This window comes from Melopsittacus undulatus, chromosome Z (genome assembly GCF_012275295.1).
Source record: "Melopsittacus undulatus isolate bMelUnd1 chromosome Z, bMelUnd1.mat.Z, whole genome shotgun sequence".
NCBI classification, from domain to species: domain Eukaryota; kingdom Metazoa; phylum Chordata; class Aves; order Psittaciformes; family Psittaculidae; genus Melopsittacus; species Melopsittacus undulatus.
Genome location: NC_047557.1, coordinates 5,976,963 through 5,997,043, shown reverse-complemented (window position 1 = coordinate 5,997,043; position 20,081 = coordinate 5,976,963). Strand labels below are relative to the sequence as shown.

The 20,081-nt window shown below is 38.8% G+C and overlaps 1 protein-coding gene across 2 annotated transcripts in view; it reads left to right on the top strand.

Annotated features, from left to right (window-relative positions):
* Positions 1-4,138: 4,138 nt before the first annotated feature.
* Positions 4,139-20,081, top strand: part of PIK3C3 (phosphatidylinositol 3-kinase catalytic subunit type 3) — a 72,657-nt gene continuing 56,714 nt past the window's right edge. For both annotated transcript variants that reach the window (XR_004080921.2, XM_031051314.2), the window contains exons 1-6: positions 4,139-4,219; positions 5,983-6,171; positions 6,640-6,783; positions 9,032-9,161; positions 14,903-14,989; positions 16,294-16,389. Coding sequence is in view for 1 of the 2 variants with exons in the window: in XM_031051314.2 (XP_030907174.1) it covers positions 4,152-4,219; positions 5,983-6,171; positions 6,640-6,783; positions 9,032-9,161; positions 14,903-14,989; positions 16,294-16,389 (714 nt within the window). In the remaining variant the exon portion in view is untranslated. The remainder of the gene's footprint in view (positions 4,220-5,982; positions 6,172-6,639; positions 6,784-9,031; positions 9,162-14,902; positions 14,990-16,293; positions 16,390-20,081) is intronic.

The window sequence follows — 20,081 nt, the reverse complement described above, 5'->3', positions numbered from 1 at the left end:
TAGAGATGAATGAGTTCAGGGACTCCTCCAAAGAGGGTTATTGCAGAGGCTGATTCCATAATAAAATGGAAGTCCGCGGCTTTGCTATCATTTCAATGGAAATTGCTGAGAGAAGCCCAGTGCTTTCATCTTCAGCTGATGTGATGAAACCTGAGGGTACTGAGCATAAAAAGGTAAAATCATACCTCACTTCACTGGATTAGAACAAATACTGTAATATTTTCAAGAATGCATTTAATAATAAACATGTTCATGTCTGCCTATTTCATGGAGCATTCGGGGTTGCATGGCCAACCAGAATGGGCATCTTCACCATATCACTATCAATGGCAACTGAGAGATGGGTTTATCTGCCGGTACATCTGTCTCCAGGAACAAACTGGGACTGTGAGGATCTGGCTCTTTAAAACAGCAGAAATGCAGCAACAATCTGTACCAGGGTCAGACAAAACAGACTCTTACGGATGGGATGAAAAAAAGAAAGGGTTTCCTAACCAGGAGTGTTTTAGGGACAAACCTTCTCGTGGTCTTAGTGGTGCCAAAACCCTTTTTGCTTGTGAAGTGGAACTTGCTGGGACAGACTGGAACACTTGGTGCTGGTAATAGTAAAAGACAGGATTGAATTATAAAGAGATGCCTGCAGGTCTTGAGTTTGTTTGAGCACAAGGAATGATGTTGGTTTTGCCCAGAAGGACAGGGAAACAAGGACTCGGAAAGTCTGTTCAGCAGGAGTATCACCTAATGAGAAAAGGCCTGGTACACACTAGACAGAAAATAGTGGTGTTTAGGAGCTAAGTCCTGTAATAGCAAAGCACCGTAGAAATGCAGAAGGGCAGGTGACTTTCAGCAACTTCCCTTAATGTCTTTACCAAGAATGTGGGACCTGGCTGAACACATGAACTGATCAGTCCTCTTGCTTATTGTAGTAGTCTCACTAGCAGATAATAGATGGTGTATGAGGCAGCAATGCTGTTCTCTGGAAGATGGTATATATTTCTCAGAAGGATTGAAAGGTTACATATTTCTCTGTGACTACTGAATCACTATCGAATATAAACTGCAAGTGATACTTTTGCTTCAAAACAAGAAAAATAGTTCCATTCCTTCCAAAGAGAATCGTGTCAGCAGCAAAGCTCTCTATTGCTCCTGCTGTTTTCTCAATGCTTCACCTCATCAGGCTTCTGGGACCTGACAAACTATCAGACTGAAAAGCAGAAATGGGATGGGGGCAATTTTAATGCATGAGCAAAGCCATGAAGAGTGTCAATCTCACAGTTGCTATAAGTTCTCAATGACATGAATGGCTTAATATCAGTAACTAAATCTAGCTGTAGCTAGCCAGTTACTTACAGTCTTCAAGAGGAAAAACCAGATTTCTCTTTGTGTTCCTGTCTTCAGAAAGTTTCTAAATGCTGACATATGTTAAATTGGTGTTTGAAGATCCAGCACTCAGGAAAACACTAGGGCACTACAGGAACATGTGGTTGAGCTGTGTTGCGGTCAGACAGCAGGGCAGACTGCGAAGCAGCCAGGACAGCTCCATGGGGATGGGACATTAGACCAAGAGTGGGAGTTGACTTAGTAGACCCTGCAGCTGGGCAAGGCAGGGATGTGGTGGAACAGGAGACTGATACCTATGGTGTTGTTGGGATGTGGAAATCTCTGAAATGGAGTCCTGGGCCATAAGCAGGTAAAACCAAGGGAGAATGAAGGCCTTTTAGTCCCTCAGACCCTTCTCTCAGTTTCACCCCAAGTCCAGAAGGCACAGATGCCCTCTTCCTGTCAGCACAATAAAGGTCAGGGCTTGCTTCACAGGGTACTTGGAGCATCAGCAACCTTGACACTCTGGTTCAAGGCCAGGTTGGAAGGGGCTTGGAGCAACCTGCTCTAGTGGAAGGTGTCCCTGCCCATGGCAGGGGTTCGAACTGGATGAGCTTTAAGGTCCCTTCCAACCCAAACTATTCTATGACATATGATCTTGTTCTTGCTACCACATATATGCAGTTGCTTGTACAGTGTGTGCTACTTTACTCCTGGAATTCCGTACATAATATACTCATTAGTCTCCTTAAAGAAGAAACCCAAGTAGACTTGCCAGAAAAGTTTGCTTATGGGTGTGCTGCAGATTGCCAATAGATGTGTCTTATTTATCACCTAGGACTTGGAATAATCCTTCCCTACTTCAGCAGGCCAGAAACAACCACCATAACATGCTTTCATGCCATGCCCTAGACATCACACTGTAAAAATCTTCCTGCAGGCTGCAAAACAACCCTTACATATATGGCACTTTGAGCTGGAAAACACACACAGAAATAAGGGTGTCTTTTAGCCATAAGAGTGAAACTTAGATATGAGCCAAGTATTATTTGCGGCAGCAGAGAGTTAAATGGGATAATACCCTCATCCAGCTCTACATCTGCTTTGTACTGAGTTGCCCTGCTCAGCTTTCAGTGTATGGCACATTGTACAGACACTGCATCCACTTGGACATCCATCACCTCCAGCAGAATCTGTGTCAGCAGGGCAGGCAATGATTCCCAGACATACGCAGTATGCCCATCACTGCATTTTCAAAGTACTTTAGGATCCTTCAAGGTGAAAAGTACTCTGTCTGCCTCCAGGGCAGGATTTGAGTACTTATAAATGTAAGGTTATTCATATGGGAAAGTAGTATAAAGCACCATTCTTGATTGAAATCGCATCTTTCTACAATTTTATTGTCAAAAACATCTTTCTTAAAAATTTTTCTTCTCTTTTGCCTCACTGAGACCTAATGTACTTTTTAGTCAGACACACTGGAATCTGACAAAGTTGGGAAATATACCACCTCAAAACTCTTTTAATGCCAGCTTCAGAGATTTTGTTATTTTTTCCTTGTAGCTTTTCTTCTGTTAAACAAAACTTGAATAATGCCTTAAAAATTAATAGTGCTATGAATGGTAAGGCACTACCAATTCCAGTAATTAAAAAATAATCAACTTTTTTTCCTGAGACATAATACCAAAACAGGTTCACACATATGAAAATACTATTTGTGCATACACAGAGATATACACTGCTTAGCTCTAAAATGGTGAATGTCTCTTAAATTTTTACACTTTTATGTCTTACCTTTTCTCCACAGCCAAGATCAGCAACACATTTGTTTATCTTTGCTATGGAAAGCAGAGATTTTATGTAAAAAACTGGACTGGAACCAAAATATCAAGTAAACAAAAGCCATAAAAATTACGAGGCAGCCAATAAATGAAAGTCAGAGCTGTAGGAATCGTAAATGTGATCAAAAAGTGACAAATGAAGATACAAAAACTGGATAAAAGATAACATTTAAAAAGAATAAATTCTGAACATTGTCTGTGCAAAGGATCTTGTTCATTTAATTATGATTAAATTATGTTTTGCACTCATGACACATGCCAGCTTGGCACAGCTGGAAAGCAAATGCTTTATTTTAGTGATAAATGGTTTTGGGTCATGATTTTCTGCAATTTCCTAGTCGTTTTGGAGAAAAATGAAGAAAAGATCTCCTGGTCACCCGAGGAGGTGAAATACTGAGGAGTATTTTATATATACTGGAAATACTGGAGTACCTGAGGAGAGGAAATACAGTGTTGAAATAGTCCTTCTTTTCTTACAAAAGCACTCCTCTCCATAGACACAGTAAGAGTGGGATAGTAATGAAGTGTGCATTTTTATCACTTAAAAGTACCTGCAATCCTTATTAATGCCCGAAACACTATGATGCTTTAAAATCATTAGCTAATTACATTCACGTTGGGCATTGCCTGTTCCAGGTATCAAGTCACCCTGTTCTTATATTTTACAGTTGTTTTATGTTGGGTGCTGTCGCCCGGCCCTCCGGCCCTCGCTGCCTCAGGTGGGACCTCTCTCCACCTTCCCATGCCTCCCAGGGGAGCAGCCATCTTCCGTACCGTACAGCAGGCGGCAGCCATGGCGGTGCAAAAGAGCGCCGTGGACGCAGCCATCTTGAGCCCTCCCTCTCAGCTGACCTGCTCCGGGCGCCATTTTGGTAAAGGATAGTTGCAGCATCCCGTCTCCTTCCTCCCTTAAGTAAAATGGCGGCGGCCGCGCATGCTCAGAGCTCTCCCTGAGGGTTGTTGTGGTGGGGGTGGGGAGTGGCGGCAGCCATGGGGGAAGCCGAGAAGTTTTACTATGTGTACAGCTGTGACCTGGACATCAACGTGCAGCTCAAGATGTGAGTGAGGGCGGACGGGGCTTGCAGCCACCTCTTGCCGCACCGCGGATGTGTGGGAAGCGGCCAGGGTGCTGCCGGGCTGCGGGAGGCTGGGCCCGTTCCTCGGAGCTCCGCGGCGCGGAGCGGTGCTGTGGAGACAGGAGGTGGGAGGGATGTCAGAAGGGCCAGGCCTGTAAGCTCCGCTCTGGCTGCCTTACATTGGTCTTTGCCTTAGGTCGGGCAGTGCTTTAAAGCAAGGGTTGGCTGTCAGCTCAGCGCTGTCTCTGGTACCCTCACCAGCTGCCGCGGCAGCTCACCGGTCAGCGTGAGAGCGAAGGGGTATATTGGAGACACCCTTTCCTGCTTGTTTGCCTCACCCGTCAGCGTTGGGGCAGAAGGATGCACTGGTGACAGTTTCCTGCTTGCTTGCATGCTCCTTTGAAAGCAGGTTGCTCTTGTTTTTTCCTTGATCTACTGTGTTTCTCACCACGTAGGTGCAAGCACTCTGTTGAAGCTATGATTATATGCTGTGTTTCATACAATCACAGGCTGGTTTGAGTTGAAAAGGACCTCAAAGCTCATCCAGTTTCAAGACCTTCCACTAGACCGGGTTGCTCAATGCTCTCTCACTGGTTCCTTTTTGAAGTTAGGGCTTTTTCTGCATCACAGCAATTGTGTATTTGCATTTGTGTAGGAGGGACATGGCTGACTCTAAATGTAGTATACCCAGTGTAGTTACATTAAGGTATATTGAGCTTTTGAAAGCTAACTTGGGGGAACTTACTCGGGGCTTAACTTCTTAATGGGAGATGATACCTGAATTCAGATGCATGTGTCCTCTTATTCGTTCTGCCAACAGAAGTTATAGCTAGGGCTTTGTGCATCTCAGCGAATGTCATCTTGGAATGTGCTCTTATGGATTCTTGCAAGAAACTTGTTCATCTACTCTGAATGCTTTTGTGGTACTAATAGGTTTTTGTTTGCTGCTGGGCGATTAATGTTATATATTAACTGATGTATAATTGATGTTATTACATGTTTTTCCATCACCACCACGTTTCTTTTTTTGTTAGCACATGTGCATCCACAGTCATGATTGTTCTCATCATGGTGTAGCTGAGGCCTGATAAATGCCATAAGTGTGCTTTAACACTGGCATTCTGCATTGTTGCAGGGTGTTTATCAGGTTTGATTTGGACTGTCTGCTGAGCTTTAATTTGTTATTAAACTGGGAGATGACTGGCGTCCAAAGCCATACATTCACATTTCATAGTGCTTAAAAAAAAAAAAAAAAGAGGCTTTTCTTAATTATGAGGTTTTTAGGGGGGGTTATATTTGTATTTATTTATTTGTTTTTCCCCCAGTAGTATTTGTGGCACATGTAATCTGATGCTTATTTTGATTTTAATAATAGCATCACGTGTCATCTTGTTATTGCCTTACTTAAGGTCCTTCATTGATGCTTTCTGAGCATCTACAGGTTGTACAAGATAAGTTTATGCCCATTGAAAAGACAAACAAGTAATTCTTCCCTTTCCTGCTCTTCCTCTTCAGCTTCCTGCTGCCCTGCTATATCACTATAGCAGTAAATTCTGTATTTGTTCATCATTTTGTATCCTGAGGTCCTCTCTGACATTTGAATTTTAGTACGGGCTAGTAATAAACTGCGAGGGTAGCCTCAGAACTGAGTATTCTAAACTTAAGCAAAGGAAATGAAATTGGCTTTTTACTGTATATAAAATAAATTATTGTTTCTTTCTTTTTCTTTCCTACCCCCACCCCAGAGGAAGTCTGGAAGGGAAAAGAGAACAGAAGAGTTACAAAGCTCTCTTAGAAGATCCAATGCTGAAGTTCTCAGGACTGTATCAAGAAACTTGCTCTGACTTGTATGTAACTTGCCAGGTGTTTGCAGAAGGGAAGCCTCTTGCTCTTCCAGTTAGAACTTCCTACAAGGCTTTTAGCACTAGGTGGAAGTAAGTGACTGCCTTTCATTTCATATTCCTCTCAGTTACTGTGGCATCAAGTTATATAAATAGATATGTATGGGTTTTGTTTCTGTCAGAAAGAATAGTTTTCTGTTGTGTCCTGCAGACAGCTTAAGTTTCTTCAGGTCTCTGTATGGCTATTAAGTGTTACTGTGACAGCACAAAATAAACTTTTTCGGTAAGGGGTAAGTGATAGAACTGTAACTTGTGTGTTTGGGCATGGCTTACTGAAATAACTTCTGAGGCCTGGACTGGCATATTTTCATACTGATTACTGGACAGACTGATCTTTGGTACTTAGTCATCAAGCCAGAGTACTTTTTCTTTGGGCTCTGGTCTTTTAAATATTCTCTGCCCTTAGAAATTCATATTCTAAGGAGAATCTGGGTTGTATAAACTAATAGATTAACCTGAATTCTAAAGCTTTATGATTAATCACAGGTTGTTTCTCTGCAGCTGGAATGAATGGCTGAAACTGCCAGTGAAGTACCCGGACTTGCCTCGCAATGCACAGGTGGCTCTCACTATCTGGGATGTGTATGGACCTGGTAAAGCAGTTCCTGTGGGAGGAACAACGGTCTCGCTCTTTGGGAAATACGGGTATGCTGCTTTTTCTTTGGTACAGATTTGAAGCTCACATGTGGTGAGGTAGCAGTAGTTATAAGAGTTTTCTTTTTTAAGCCAGGTTAACAGTTTCTCGGTTGAAAAATCATACATAAATGATTTACTCTGTTTCTTTGTGAGTGTAACTTCATACATGCTACAGTGTTGTAAAAATAGTCTTCTCTTGCATGACACCAAAATTTAGGGTTTTTTTTTAAAGATGTGTAAGCTTGAATTTTAAGTAGCAAATGCTGAAGTCACTTCATATTTGCACTTTTGTAATATAAGGGTGCCAGTACCGATTACTTAACATAGTTGACTTGCAATTGGGCTGTTAATGCAGCCAGGAATCTTGTTATAAATTTATTTTAAAATTTATTATTTATTTATAAATTTATTTATTATTTATTTATAAAGAATACAGTGTAACTCAGTAAATATGGAGTTTTCAAAATTAATAATCCATTTTCCTTTAGAGAGTGAGTTTAGTAAATTTGTGGATGATAACAGTAGGATGGAAAGGGTTACAGGTGCGCTGGAAGGTGAACAATACATCAGAAGGATCTTGATTAAATGCAGAGGGGACTGAAGAAAACATAGGATGCAGTTTAAGGAAAAGTATGAGGTGCTGGTACTTTATCCATCAAACACAGAATAGGGAGCAGCTGCCCAAACAGAAGTAAAGATTTGTGGTTTAGAGTGAATCTTCAGTTTTGCATGATTCATCATCGTGATGCTCTTGTGAAATGTGCAAACAATGTTGAATATATGAACACTTCCCAAGTGTGTGCATTCAGGGGCAATGTTTCATACTCCTCCATGCTCATCTGCTCATCTGGCATAGGTTCAGTTCTGTATAATTGACTTCAAGCAAGTTGCTGACTGCTGATAGTCATTGAATGTTTGGCAAGTAGGTGTGATGGAGAAGAAGTAAAGGCTAGTGAGGCTGAAGAAAAGACTGTAACAACACTTTTCTAGTGTGCAGGTAGCATTGGAAAATGGGGAGGGTCTTGTCAGTGGATAAGAAGCAATGAGGGTAAACTGAAGTGCAGGAAAAGTTTAGATTATCATTAGGAAAGCTGTTCTAGTGATATTCAAATACAGAAAGTGGCTCTAGAGAGAGCTTGTGTCTCTGTGCTTTGACAAAAAGATTAGCATTGTCTTTGGGCTGAAGATTAAACTTGGTCGATTGTACTGTCACCCAGACTACTGACAGTGTCTTAAACATTAGAGCACAGTTCCTGGAAAAAGATAAAAATTATGAATGAAATGTACCTTTACTTCCAGCATGTGAGGCCTGGGGATAGTAAGTGGACAAGAAGCACTGAATAATTTTAGAATTTTATATTTGCTTGTGAATGGAAATCTTTGTAGTAATATTCTATAAAGCAATATATAAAGTCAAGGTCAAATGGTCTTTCTGGTTGATATTTCTCATTTTTAATGGTTGACTTTTTAAAGCTGTATTTACCTGAAGTTGTTGCATAGACAACTTCCAATTGTTCTTACCTGAAGTTGTTAGAGTGAAGTGATCCCCTTGTTTTCGTGAAGCACCTTTTAAGGTGAATCAGCACAAATACATAAGGAAAGGGGGGTTTTGCAGAGAAAAGATGTGGTCAGTTACCCTGCAAAGTTCTGTTCACTGCGTAGCTTCAATTACCAATTTAATTTCAAGCACAGATGGAGAAAAATGGCGTTTTGAGGGTTGTGGGTTTTTTTGTGTGTTTTTTGTTATTTTCCTAATTTTTTAATTTTGTTTTTATTTGGCGACTCAGAAGTCTCTTATAGAAGTCAACCTTCAAGTGATACTTAGGTGGCTTTTTAGTTGAGTTTTTTTTTTACAGACTGGCAGACCTAAAGTCAGTATTATAATTTGCAAGTCAAGAGAAATACTTTCTGCTTCATTACAAATAATAAAACTATGAAGGTCAAGCTCTGTCCTCAGTTTGCATATATACCACTCCACTGGCTTCTGGAATTACCCATTTTTCTTCCACTTGCCAAATAACTCAGTTCAGACTTACTAATATCCTTTTAAACTTCGTGCCAATAAAACTGAAGGCCATAGAGGGCACAAGGAGCAAGGCACTTTAGCAGTTCCTTTAAATTATGCATGGCAGTGCATGTTTCTAGGCTTGGCAAAGGAAGTTACTTAATTTTCTTGCAGCTGCTGCTGTACCTTGATTCCTGACAGGTGTGTTATTTTGAATGTACTGAAGAGATTCTGCTTTTTTTGCCCCTGCAGTATGTTTCGTCAGGGAATGCATGATTTGAAAGTCTGGCCCAATGTAGAAGCTGATGGCTCAGAGCCCACCAAAACTCCTGGGAGAACCAGCAGCACAGTCTCTGAAGATCAGATGAGCCGCTTGGCTAAGGTAATTGTAGAGCAAGTAAACTTTAAGTTGTATGTGAAAAACTTGCACTTTCACTAGAGTGGAATGTATACAGGCTTCTCACATTGTTTTATCATGTGAAAGCTAGCTTCCTTTGATTAGATACTTCACAGGATTTATAAAAATGAGTAAGTTAGATCATGCTCATTGGCTTCAGCAGTACTTTTTTTAAAGGGGACATATAAATACCTTTTCATATGAGTAGCGTTCTGTTGTAACAACTTAACATCGTAATTCTTTGTAAAGAATGAAACTGTGATCATGTGTTGAAGATGCTGGAAGCCAAAATTCCATCAGGTTCAGTAAGAGCAGTGCATAATAACTTGTGAGGACTAGTTTCTTTCAGTAGCCCTTATTTAGATTTAAGGCTCTCTGGTGTAGTATTCAGATGTGTATGGCATTAGTAAGATACCTCTGCATTAGAAAATTTGAGTAAAATTGCAGAAATTAACCAAAGCTTAATTTATTTAAGTTTACGAATGTATGTGTGTATTAGGCTTTTCTTCTCCCAGCTTGATGGCAAGAGTGTATTTTTGCCATCAGAACTACTTCTGCACTCAATCAGTGGATGTGAGTTCTTGACTGAATTTTACTCAGATTTCTCTCATTCTTCAAGTAAGCTTACTCCAAGCTTGCCAAATCACTCTATAATAATTAAGCCACTTAGTGTACTTTCTACTTGACCTCGGCCTCCTAGTCTCCATCTTTGTGCAACTCCTATTGAAAAATAAGTCCAGTGACTTAAATATGTCAATTTTTTCATGTAGAGATTTATCACAGTAATAAACTAACTTTCATTTAAGCTCTATTTCACCTTGAATTTATAATGTAAAGCTTATTTAAAGCTTTCAGCTAGTTGTGGTGCCCTATTTCTTGATAGATACAGAAAAAATCCCCCTAACCTAAGGAAGCACTGTAGACAGACACTAAATACCAAGGCTTGTTTATAAGTCATCACATTGTTACATGATGTAGGCAGTGGGTTTCCAAGAAGGGATTTTAGAGTGTAGGCCTCCCATTTCATGTTTGTTCTGTTATGCAAACATGAACATACCGTACCAGTGTTGCTTTTCTCCTCTTCCCTTCATTCCCTTATGCCTCCTAGCTCAAGTAATACAAATAATGCAGAGTATTTCAGTCATAAAATACCTTGGTCTGTTCTAGCCTCTTCTTTTGGCATATGGGAGGTGAAGGGTCAAAGCCCCTGAGGAAAAGGAGGGAATTCTTTCACATCCCAAATGAGAATTCTAGCTAATGGCTCATAACATCGCTGCTTGCATTCATCTCCTGTGAAAGCAGTTTTTGGGAGATTCTAATTTCTGAAAGATGAGGGTATTTTCAGTGGTATTTTGTTGTATTTCTATATAAAACCATTTTGCCATCAGATGGTAGCAAAGTGAATAGGGTTTGTGGGCAGTGTCTGTGAGAGCTTTCATTTGCACAGCTGTACTCAGCAGATGAGGTTCTTGTGACGTATCATTCTTAAGTAGCCTTTGTTTAAGCACAGTCAGCTTCAGTTTTTTCTGGGGCTTACTGAATGCCTTCTCATGTTACTGTATGTGATAGTATGTTTCAATATAGGTAAAAGGAGTAGGTTTAATTAAAACAAGATGAGTTTGAGTGGGCTTTGTTATTCTTGGGTTTTTTTGGGTTCGTTTTTTTTTCCTGTTTATTGGACAGACATCATTTAGAAGTGTCATGGAGTTGATCGATGTCTAATACCAGAGGCCAAATTAGATTCTTATGGATAATAAGTTACTTCTGAGAAGAGCTTGCTGAGGGACCGTTTCTCCATCTGAAAGTTCACTTTTCATTCTCTTGGCATATTTCTGAATTTTCTTAATTTTGGTGTGTGTGATATTTATTATTATAAGGAATTTGTATAAAATCAATGACTGGCTGCAGGAGGAGTTTCATCCTTTTACCTGAATAATTGATGCTATTGCAAGTCGCATTTCATGTTGAGGTGCCATATGGTTCTGCTCTTGTGATGGTTGCTTGTAAAATTGCTGCTGAAAAAGCCCTGGCTTTGTATACTGGAGGTAATTTTTCCTGCACTAAGGAATATTAATGGAAAGAGTGGCGAACACATTAGCATGCTCAAATATTAATAACATTAAGATGTTTCTCCCATGAGTGATGTGGTAATTTATTCTACTTAAATAAGAAATACTCTTAGCTTCTATTTGATCCATTCGCTTCTTCACACCTTCTGCTGGCTGGATGAAATTAGTTAATAACAATGGTGAGATAATATCTAAAGGGATGCCTTTTACTTAGTAGCAGATGATGAATGCTTCTTTCCCTGAAGGGAGTGCACTAGCATCTTTCTTATTTTGAGCTTAAATATTAATCAAAGAGAATTTTTTTTTTTTGTGTATACATATATGCACATATGCCTTCGCATCTTCTGGGTCTTGTATGCAGGCCTTACAAGTTACAGTATTATGATACTTTTCCTCTCTGTAAGAGAGATTTGCAAGTTTAAGAGGTTAATATTTTCCTCTAAAACATACAAAATTACTTTTATCTTTGTTCTCTAGTGCAGCAAACGGGAAAATGAACAAAGAGTTGTGACCATTTTTCCCAAGGCTTTGATAAGTGCTATCCTAAATTTGTGTTATCAATGCTGGATGTGAATATGTAGTATTCTGACAATTTTGATCCACTGGTTTAAGGTGGTGGAAATAAAGAGGGCTGTCTTCGTTAGGAAAAAGTATTTTCATTAACTAAAAAAAGAGTAGGGAGTAATTTAGAAATGGATAAAATGACATGTAAAGGTAAGGAATTCCTTCATTATTGAGAATAAGAAGAACTTTTCTGTGAAGTAGGTAGGATGTTTGTGAATGCGCTAGGTACAACTGGTCTGCCTGTTGCTGTTTCTCTATGATGGAAATGCATTTTAGTCACATATGAGGCAAAGGCCAAGTCTTGCCTTATTCTTTTAGTTCAGTCCTGGCCCATTCTGTCTGAAATATTTCTGATAGCACTTGTTGAACTGGCTGCAGAATATAACATAAGAGCAAAAAAATTGGTATTGTATTATGTTCCTGTTTACAATGCTGCTGCTAAGTTGAAACAAGCCAAGAACTGAGTTTGTGTGCTTTGATTACATCCAGCATCCTGAAATGTTATTAAGGATTATACTTTGTCACCTCTGCCCTTCGTTTTTCTTTTGTCCTGTTTAGTTTATGAAATTTATAGCAGCTCGGATTAGCTCTCCCTGAGTTTACTGGAGACAAAAGAAATGAGAAGAGCTCCTGCTGTATATGGAACAGCATTAATTAATTGTTAGAAGCTTCAGTGATCTTCCAAAGTTTGCATCAAAATCTTATTACTGCTGCCAAACTATATTATCATCTACAGCTTAAAGAAATGCTATGTGAATCAACTGCTGTAAGCAAACATCCTCATAATCCTCATGGGATTATGCTTTGTGTTTCATGGAATGAGGTCAGAACAAAGGGTATCACATGCTCATGCCTAATTTACTCTTTAGTGCTTCTTGAAATGGCCAGTTTCTAGCAAATCTTTAGTTTAAAAACAACAAACCAGGATTTTCCTCTGAGCTGACTTTGGCTTGGTTTTCCTTCCCAGCAGCTTTGACTGACTGCTTTTGATTAGTACTTTGCTTTACTTTTACTTGAGGATTAATAGTCAGTGGAAAATTTTAAACCTCATCTCTGGTAGAAACTAACTTAGTAGGAACCAAGAATCAGAAAAGATTAATTAGGTAACATATCTGTGGAATGAGCAAGTACTGGCATTCATTGTCTTGCTTGTTTTCATGAGTAATCAGCCTTAAAATTTAATTCAGATCTTGAGTGGGTACAGAGGCCATAGTGTGGGCTGTAGTTTATTCCACCTCCTTCTGACCTAAACTGGTTGCAAGGTAACTGATTGGGAGTTTTGTTTCCTGTGTGAAGGTAGGAACCAATATCCAGAGTGTTGTTAGAACATAAATCCAAATTAAACTCTGGGGAGGTGAATGAAAGAGAAAAACCCACAAACATCACAGTGAACTTTTCTTAAACACCAAGAAAAAAAAGCGAACTAGCAAGATGGCCTTGGTATGTTGAATATGAAGGGGCAAGTAATCAAGGATAAATGCTTGCCATCAGTTCAGTTGATACAAGAACACCTGCAGACAGACTGCAGAACACTGAAATTTCATTTCATTAATGGTTTTAATTGCTATTTACATAGTCTTTTAAACACTAGACAATTTTTGTCTGTTGTGTCAGCATTTCTTCTAAGGGTTGTATAAAACTACCTGATTCTGGAGTGTTTCTGAAGCTTGGCTTGTCCATTTATCAGGATATGTACCTGAAAATGAAGTTGATGCTCTTTGCAGAGTAGGTCATGATGGGGCTAGTATTTGGCCTAGATCATCCTTGATGTGTATTAATACTCGTGCCTATACTGCTAAGACATCAGTTTACTGGGGATTTGATTGATAATAATTGGTGAAAACTCCTGACCTTTTTTCTTTATTCACAGTGATGTTTTTATCTGTAGTGTTGAGCTGCTGAAAGTGTAGTGCAGGTTTCTGACAAGCAGTGCAACCTAGACAACTCCCAGCATATGGCAAGTCTTAAATCTTCTCCATCTCTTTATTGTGGTAGCAACCTCATCTGCAGTTCTGAATGGAAGAAGTAGGCTGCTGTTGTGTTCTCCTGCATACAGTACCTTCTATTCGTGTGGTCTCCTAGGTCTCTTTGTATATTGCCTGTCCCTTGGCAGTCAGTGTGACTGTTCAAATTTAGATGCTTATGAGTGGGCATGAGGAAGCTTACTTGTAACCCCTCCCTTAATAGTTTTGAGGGACTTTTCACTGGACATTTTCTAGAAGGGTTTCGATTTCTTTGAAACATGTAAAAACTTGATGTTTTCTAGTCCCTTTGCATCTCTTCTTGCATACTGCAGGAATTACTCATGCTTTGAGGAACCCCTGTGATTTCTTAGGAACTGAAAAGATGATTGTTGTTATATTTGTGTGGACTTCTGCTGAGTTTATGAAAAAGTGTTGTGTGTCAATGCATCTGAAACAACAGGCAGTATGGCTGCTATCTTTACTTCCTTTTTCTGTTATCTCTCTTCCTCATAACTCTTCTACTGCTAGGTAGTCCTTTAAAAAATGCAGCTTCCTTGCTATTTCTACGGCAATGTGTGTATGTAGGAGCAAATCTTGAACTACTTTTCAGATGACTAAAATGAAATGGGGAATAGGTTCTTCATGACTTGCTTTAGGTCTTCAGCTGATCTTTTCTGATGTGTAACTCCCAGTCTGAAAATTTATCTAGAGGTAAGGCTAACAGGGGCAGAATGACACAATTTGTCTTTTTAAATATCTTTTTTAATTATTATTATTGTTTGGCTTTGTAAGTTTTACTATGACAAATGTGGTAACACAAAAAAAGAAGTATGTTACTTTGCTTAAAAAACAGGTTCCTGTTTTAGTGTGTTCAGAATGCAGAGGTGCTTAGCGTGTGGTTTGGTTATTGCTGTAATTGGTGTTTTAGATAGAATTATTTTTATGGCACGGCTTAGCCATTTATAGCGATCTACTGTGTGTTGCCTGTACAAGCATTTTTTCCAATTCCTTTATTTTTTCCCCTTCCTTTATTTTCCCCCTTGATTTCATATTAGTGTCCCTGTTAAATTATAATTTTTATGCTCTGTTTTTTTCCTTGCTCTAAGCCATTTAACTGTTTTTCATGCAGCTCACCAAGTCTCATCGGCAAGGTCACATGGTGAAAGTGGACTGGTTGGACAGACTGACCTTTAGAGAAATAGAAATGATCAATGAGGTAGGTACATCAGATTTTTTTGATCTTGCTGATACAGAACCTTTGCTAAGGACAGTGAACTCAAAGTGCTTTTCCTACTTTTCTTCAGCCGTCTGTATATGATAAAGGAAAATAATTCTTTTAAGCTTCTAAAGTTGATTTTACTTGGGCAGTACTGAGAATTGTAGAATCATAGAATGGTTTGTGTTGGAAGGCGCCTGCAAAGCTCATCTAGTGCAAACCCCCAGCACTAAGCAGGGACATCTTCAACTAGATCAGGTTGCTCAGAGACACAGTTTGGTTGGTTTTGGTTGTTTTGGGCTTTTTTAAAAAAACATTCATTCAAGACCTGAATGAGGTGTTAACCCTCATTAGGCAAAATCGCCCCCTAAACATTTAACTAATTATACTCATCTTGTACAACAGAACTCTGTTCTCCGATTTGCGTTCTTTTGATTTTAGTTGCCTCATTTATAATTAGACCTCTGGGAATGAGATTATTTCTGAACTTAAATTTTTATAAACCCTCAGACCTCAGCCTACCTTTTTTTTGTTTGTTTGTTTACCTCTTCCCTTTTTCTTTCCTTTTTTCTCCCCTTCTTTTCAGAAAACTAAAAATTACTGATTCCTAGTACTATATCTGGAATAGGGAACCACTTTGTGCTGGAAAGTCAATCCATTATTAATGCATAAAATAAACTTGATTTGCTCAATAGTAAAGGAAATGCTTGTTTTCATTGTTAATTGTACATTACTGGTGGTGGTTATTTATAACTTCTTTCCTGTTTTACACCTAGATTATAAAATTTTGAGCCCTTTTTCTAGGCAAAAGTTTCAAAAACGCATACATGGGCAAATCTTCCTCTGAAAGTGAATGAACTACAGATGTAATCCTCTAACCCAAGTTTCTTTTGTCTCTTTCATGGTGTTATCTAAAAAAGTTCTGGTATTTTGTCTTCTGGTTTTTGACCCTTATACATATAATTGTGTGTAATGATTTTTTAAATAACACACAAAACCCCCACCTGTCATTTGGTTATTCTTCATTGCCTTTTTTCAGACCTTCAGTCTACAGCCTTAAGTTGCTGATGAAAACAACGTGTTTTTATCTGTTACATACGGATATTTGTCATGAAGTAGAAATATAAGGAAGTAAGAATGGCAGAAGAAGGTGATGTGGTCTGAAGTAGTAGCAATTATTCAACAACTGATAATCTAATTAATCAGTTATAGCACAAACGAAGTAGGGTAATTGCTGTGCTGAGAACACTGAAGATTGATGCACTTTAATACATGATACACATCTGTGTTTCTTCTCTTCTCAGAGGGAAAAGCGAAGTTCTAATTTTATGTACCTGATGATTGAATTCCGGTGCGTCAAGTGTGATGATAAAGAATATGGAATAGTTTACTACGAAAAGGTATGCGCCTTGCAGGCTTTATGGTTGTCTTTAAAAAGCAGCATATGCACCTAAAATGGATGGGTTTTTCTGCTGAGGTGAAATATTCCTCTGCAGGATGGTGGCAGACAGCTGTCACTGGCAACTGTTTGTGTGCATACAAATCAAATAGTATAGATGTAACAAGATTGCAGAAGTGAATCATTCATGTAATACAGTTCAAGATCACAGAATTTAATAAGTGTGAGTGATTAAAAACTTTTTGATTTATGGCTCCTTCGGTTACCCAGCAGTACTTTTGGAGTAGCTGTATGTAAAATTATGTCTTATATCAGGGAGAAATGTACCTGTATTGATTGGTAACTTTATAAAAGATAAGCTATTAAAACTTTGCACAGGAGCTGTACTCATGAACATTTGCTCTAAAATGACCAGATTTAAAAGTTTAGCTTTCATGCTGAAAATGCTTTGGAAGTAAAAGAAAAGACTCAATTGCAATGTCTTGCATTTTCCTGTTAAAAAACCAAATCTCCAAAGCAGTGCCTTCATTGGTTTTTGTGAGTTCAGCTTTAATGGAATGAAGGATTAACACTGAGCTTAACAGACATGAGTATGGCATTACTGGTACTTTTATGGACCTGTGTATCGTGGAAAGATCCACTGAAATAGAAGAAGCAATAAATCTGTAGCCTCATTAAAAAAAATATTGTCAGTGGTTGTCTTAAAAAATTCAGCATGTATTGATTCGTAAGAATTCAGAAAGTGCAACTTTATAGGAAAGAGAAATTAGAAAAAGGGACTGGAGACCTGTTGTGGTCAGAGGCACTAACTTTAAGAGGCATCCATTTTGAGAATGTTAAAAAATCTCAGTACACATGATATTAATGCAGCAGAAGATGGATTACAGTTATTACTATGTATGTGACAACATTGACAGTTGATCTGGACAAAAGAACCCTGATTTAACTGAAGATTCTTGATGACGGTACTGAAAATACAAATGCAAATTTGTAACAAATACAGAAAGCAGGATTCCTCAAAAAGTTCTGAGAAGGCACAGAGCAGAATCTGCCTCCGCTGTTTGATCTGTTGCGTTTCAAAACTTGTGAATGTTTGAAAAAAGAACTGTTTAAATGCTGTCAATCTAGCTTTTTGAATTAATGTGTCACTGAACAACAGTAATCTTAGAACTTATTTTAATAGAGATGCCATGAAAAAAGAAACTGTTGAGGTTATTTCTCAAATTGCTACAAGTCATAATGAAAACAGCTGTTTGAGATATTTTCCAGGCCCTTGTAAGAGCTGTGTCTTGCAGACATGATATAAAAATAATGCATGTGGACGTCTACATTCCATCTGCATGTCCCCTATAGTGGTAGCTGTATCTGTAATGCTACTGGAGGAAGTAGCAGTTCCACGTGGCACTTGATGTCTCCTCTCACAATGTGAGGCAAATGTATCTGGTGTGTTTTGAGAGGGGAAGTTAAGTGTGCTTTTGTTTTGATTTAGGTTTTTTTCATTTGTTGGGGTAAGTGGTATTGGTCATTGGTGTTTTAGGTTTTTTTTCAGGGGAGGGGTTGGTTTGGGTCTCTTTTTTTAAGTTTGATATGGGATTTTTTTTTTTTTTTACTGGATACTGGTAATTTTGGTGAAAATGTGCCTTAGAAAGGTGTCTGCATTAACTCAAGCTTTTTTTTTGTGGACTGTAGTTGACAATGAGACCTCTCCCCACCTTTCCAAGTCTCTTTTTTTTAGGATAGTTTCATAGTGCTTCCTAGGCGCTTACCCCAGAACCAGCTATTTTGGAGGACATTGCTATTACAGAGCTTGTGTTACAAATCATAACGAAGCCTACAATGTGTCAGGTTCCTCCATGAAACAAAATAAAGTTGTTTACTTCTGTAGAAATCGGGGAAATATGTGCCTGGAGAGTATAATAGTATATGGTCAAGATATCAAACTGCTTTACTGACCACTAGCTTTTTACATTAGAAGGTGCTGAACTTCTGACAGGTGCAGACTCATAAGCACGGCTAGTGAGGGGCTTTATGTTGTATTGGCTCTTTTATAGCTGAATGGGACAATCCTGAAAATGTTTTCTGTCCCTTGCATTCTGAAACATACCATTATAGATGAATTATTCCTGATTTACACATGCAACTTCTCTTGTCATCATTATGGTTTTACAGACATGCAAGGTGTAGGAAAGAAGATTCAGACTTCAAGCATGCATCTTTCTTTCAAGAGATGCTTCTGAAGCATATTAAAAGTGTATGGAAGAAAATAACTGTGAATTGGCTGCTCTTGTGGAAATAAAGTCATTGAATGTGCAATGGCAGATGTTAAAGCTATAACTAACTGCAGTTTGAGGGATTTGTTGTTATGAAGTAGCTTTTCAGCAAGTTCTTGACCCTTTTCTGGCAGCAGTAGGAAATGGTACATAAATTAGTGCCTATCTTCTCAGTTTTGTCATGCTTCAATTACATATCTGGCATCACCAATCCGGTATATTGAGCCTAATGAAAGTAGGTTCTGTTGTCACCTGCCTGTGACCGATAGTCGAAGTGGAGATTACTTGTCACAGTTTTGTTGATAAATTTGTTTTCAAGTGTTTATGAAGAACTAGCCTGTTAAACAGTGGCTGATAGAATTTGAGATTCTTTGGCTCCACATTCAATTACAATGAAGTGGCAATGGCTCTTTCCATGTTCTCTGTTAACTTAATTTTAATACAGCATTCAAGACGTGAAGGATAGCAGTCTACTAGTATCAAGAACATTGCTTCTAATGCTCCATTTAGACAAAAACCAGTGTGATTTTCAAAGCGCAAGTAACACCTGCATTCATCAATGATGTGATTTTGTGCAGGTTTCAAGGGAGACTTTTGTTTGAATAAATACATCGATTGCACTTTAGAAGTTGGTAGTCTAACTATTAGAAGTTGGTAGTCTAACTATTAAGAGTCTTTTTTCATGGCTTAAAAGAAAATGTAATGTCTACAGCATTGGGTGTTCATTTACTTTTGGATGCCATTTGCATTACTTGAAATGGTATTTTGACTAAAGAATAAGATAAATAGAACCTCCTTGTTAATTGACATTCTGAAACTGATTTTCAGGAAAGTGCAGAATCATCTCACTGGTTCAGAAAATTTTCTGAATTTCTTAAATGAACTGTATTATTTATATAAATCACACACACTGGTCTTAATGTGGTGAAATACCTCTAGAGCTCTATGACATAGTACTTTAAAGCCAGTTAATGCTGTTTAGTATGGATGTTGCTGTTGTTTTCCAGTGACAAAATCACATCTCAAATTATTGCTGTGTTAGGAAGTAATGCAGCCAAGAGGAGCAAATTTACAGAGTGAAGAGGTTGCTGAAGGCACAGCATCTGTACTGTGTTCTTAAGCTTGGGACTAGCTTTAGTCAAGTCACACTCAGTCACAGCTACAAGTTGAGAGGAGACTTAGAGCATCCCTGTGGAGAAGGACTCGTGGGTGTTGGTCAATAAGAAAATGAACATGAGCTGGCTGCAGTGTGTGCTTGCAGCCCAGAAAGCCAACCGTATTCTGGGCTGCATGAAAAAGAGTGTGACCAGCAGGTCGAAGGAGGTGATCCTGCCCCTCTACTCTGCTCTCATGAGACCTCCCTTGGAGTATTGTGTGCAGTTCTGGTGTCCTCAACATAAAAAGGACATGGAACTGTTGGAAC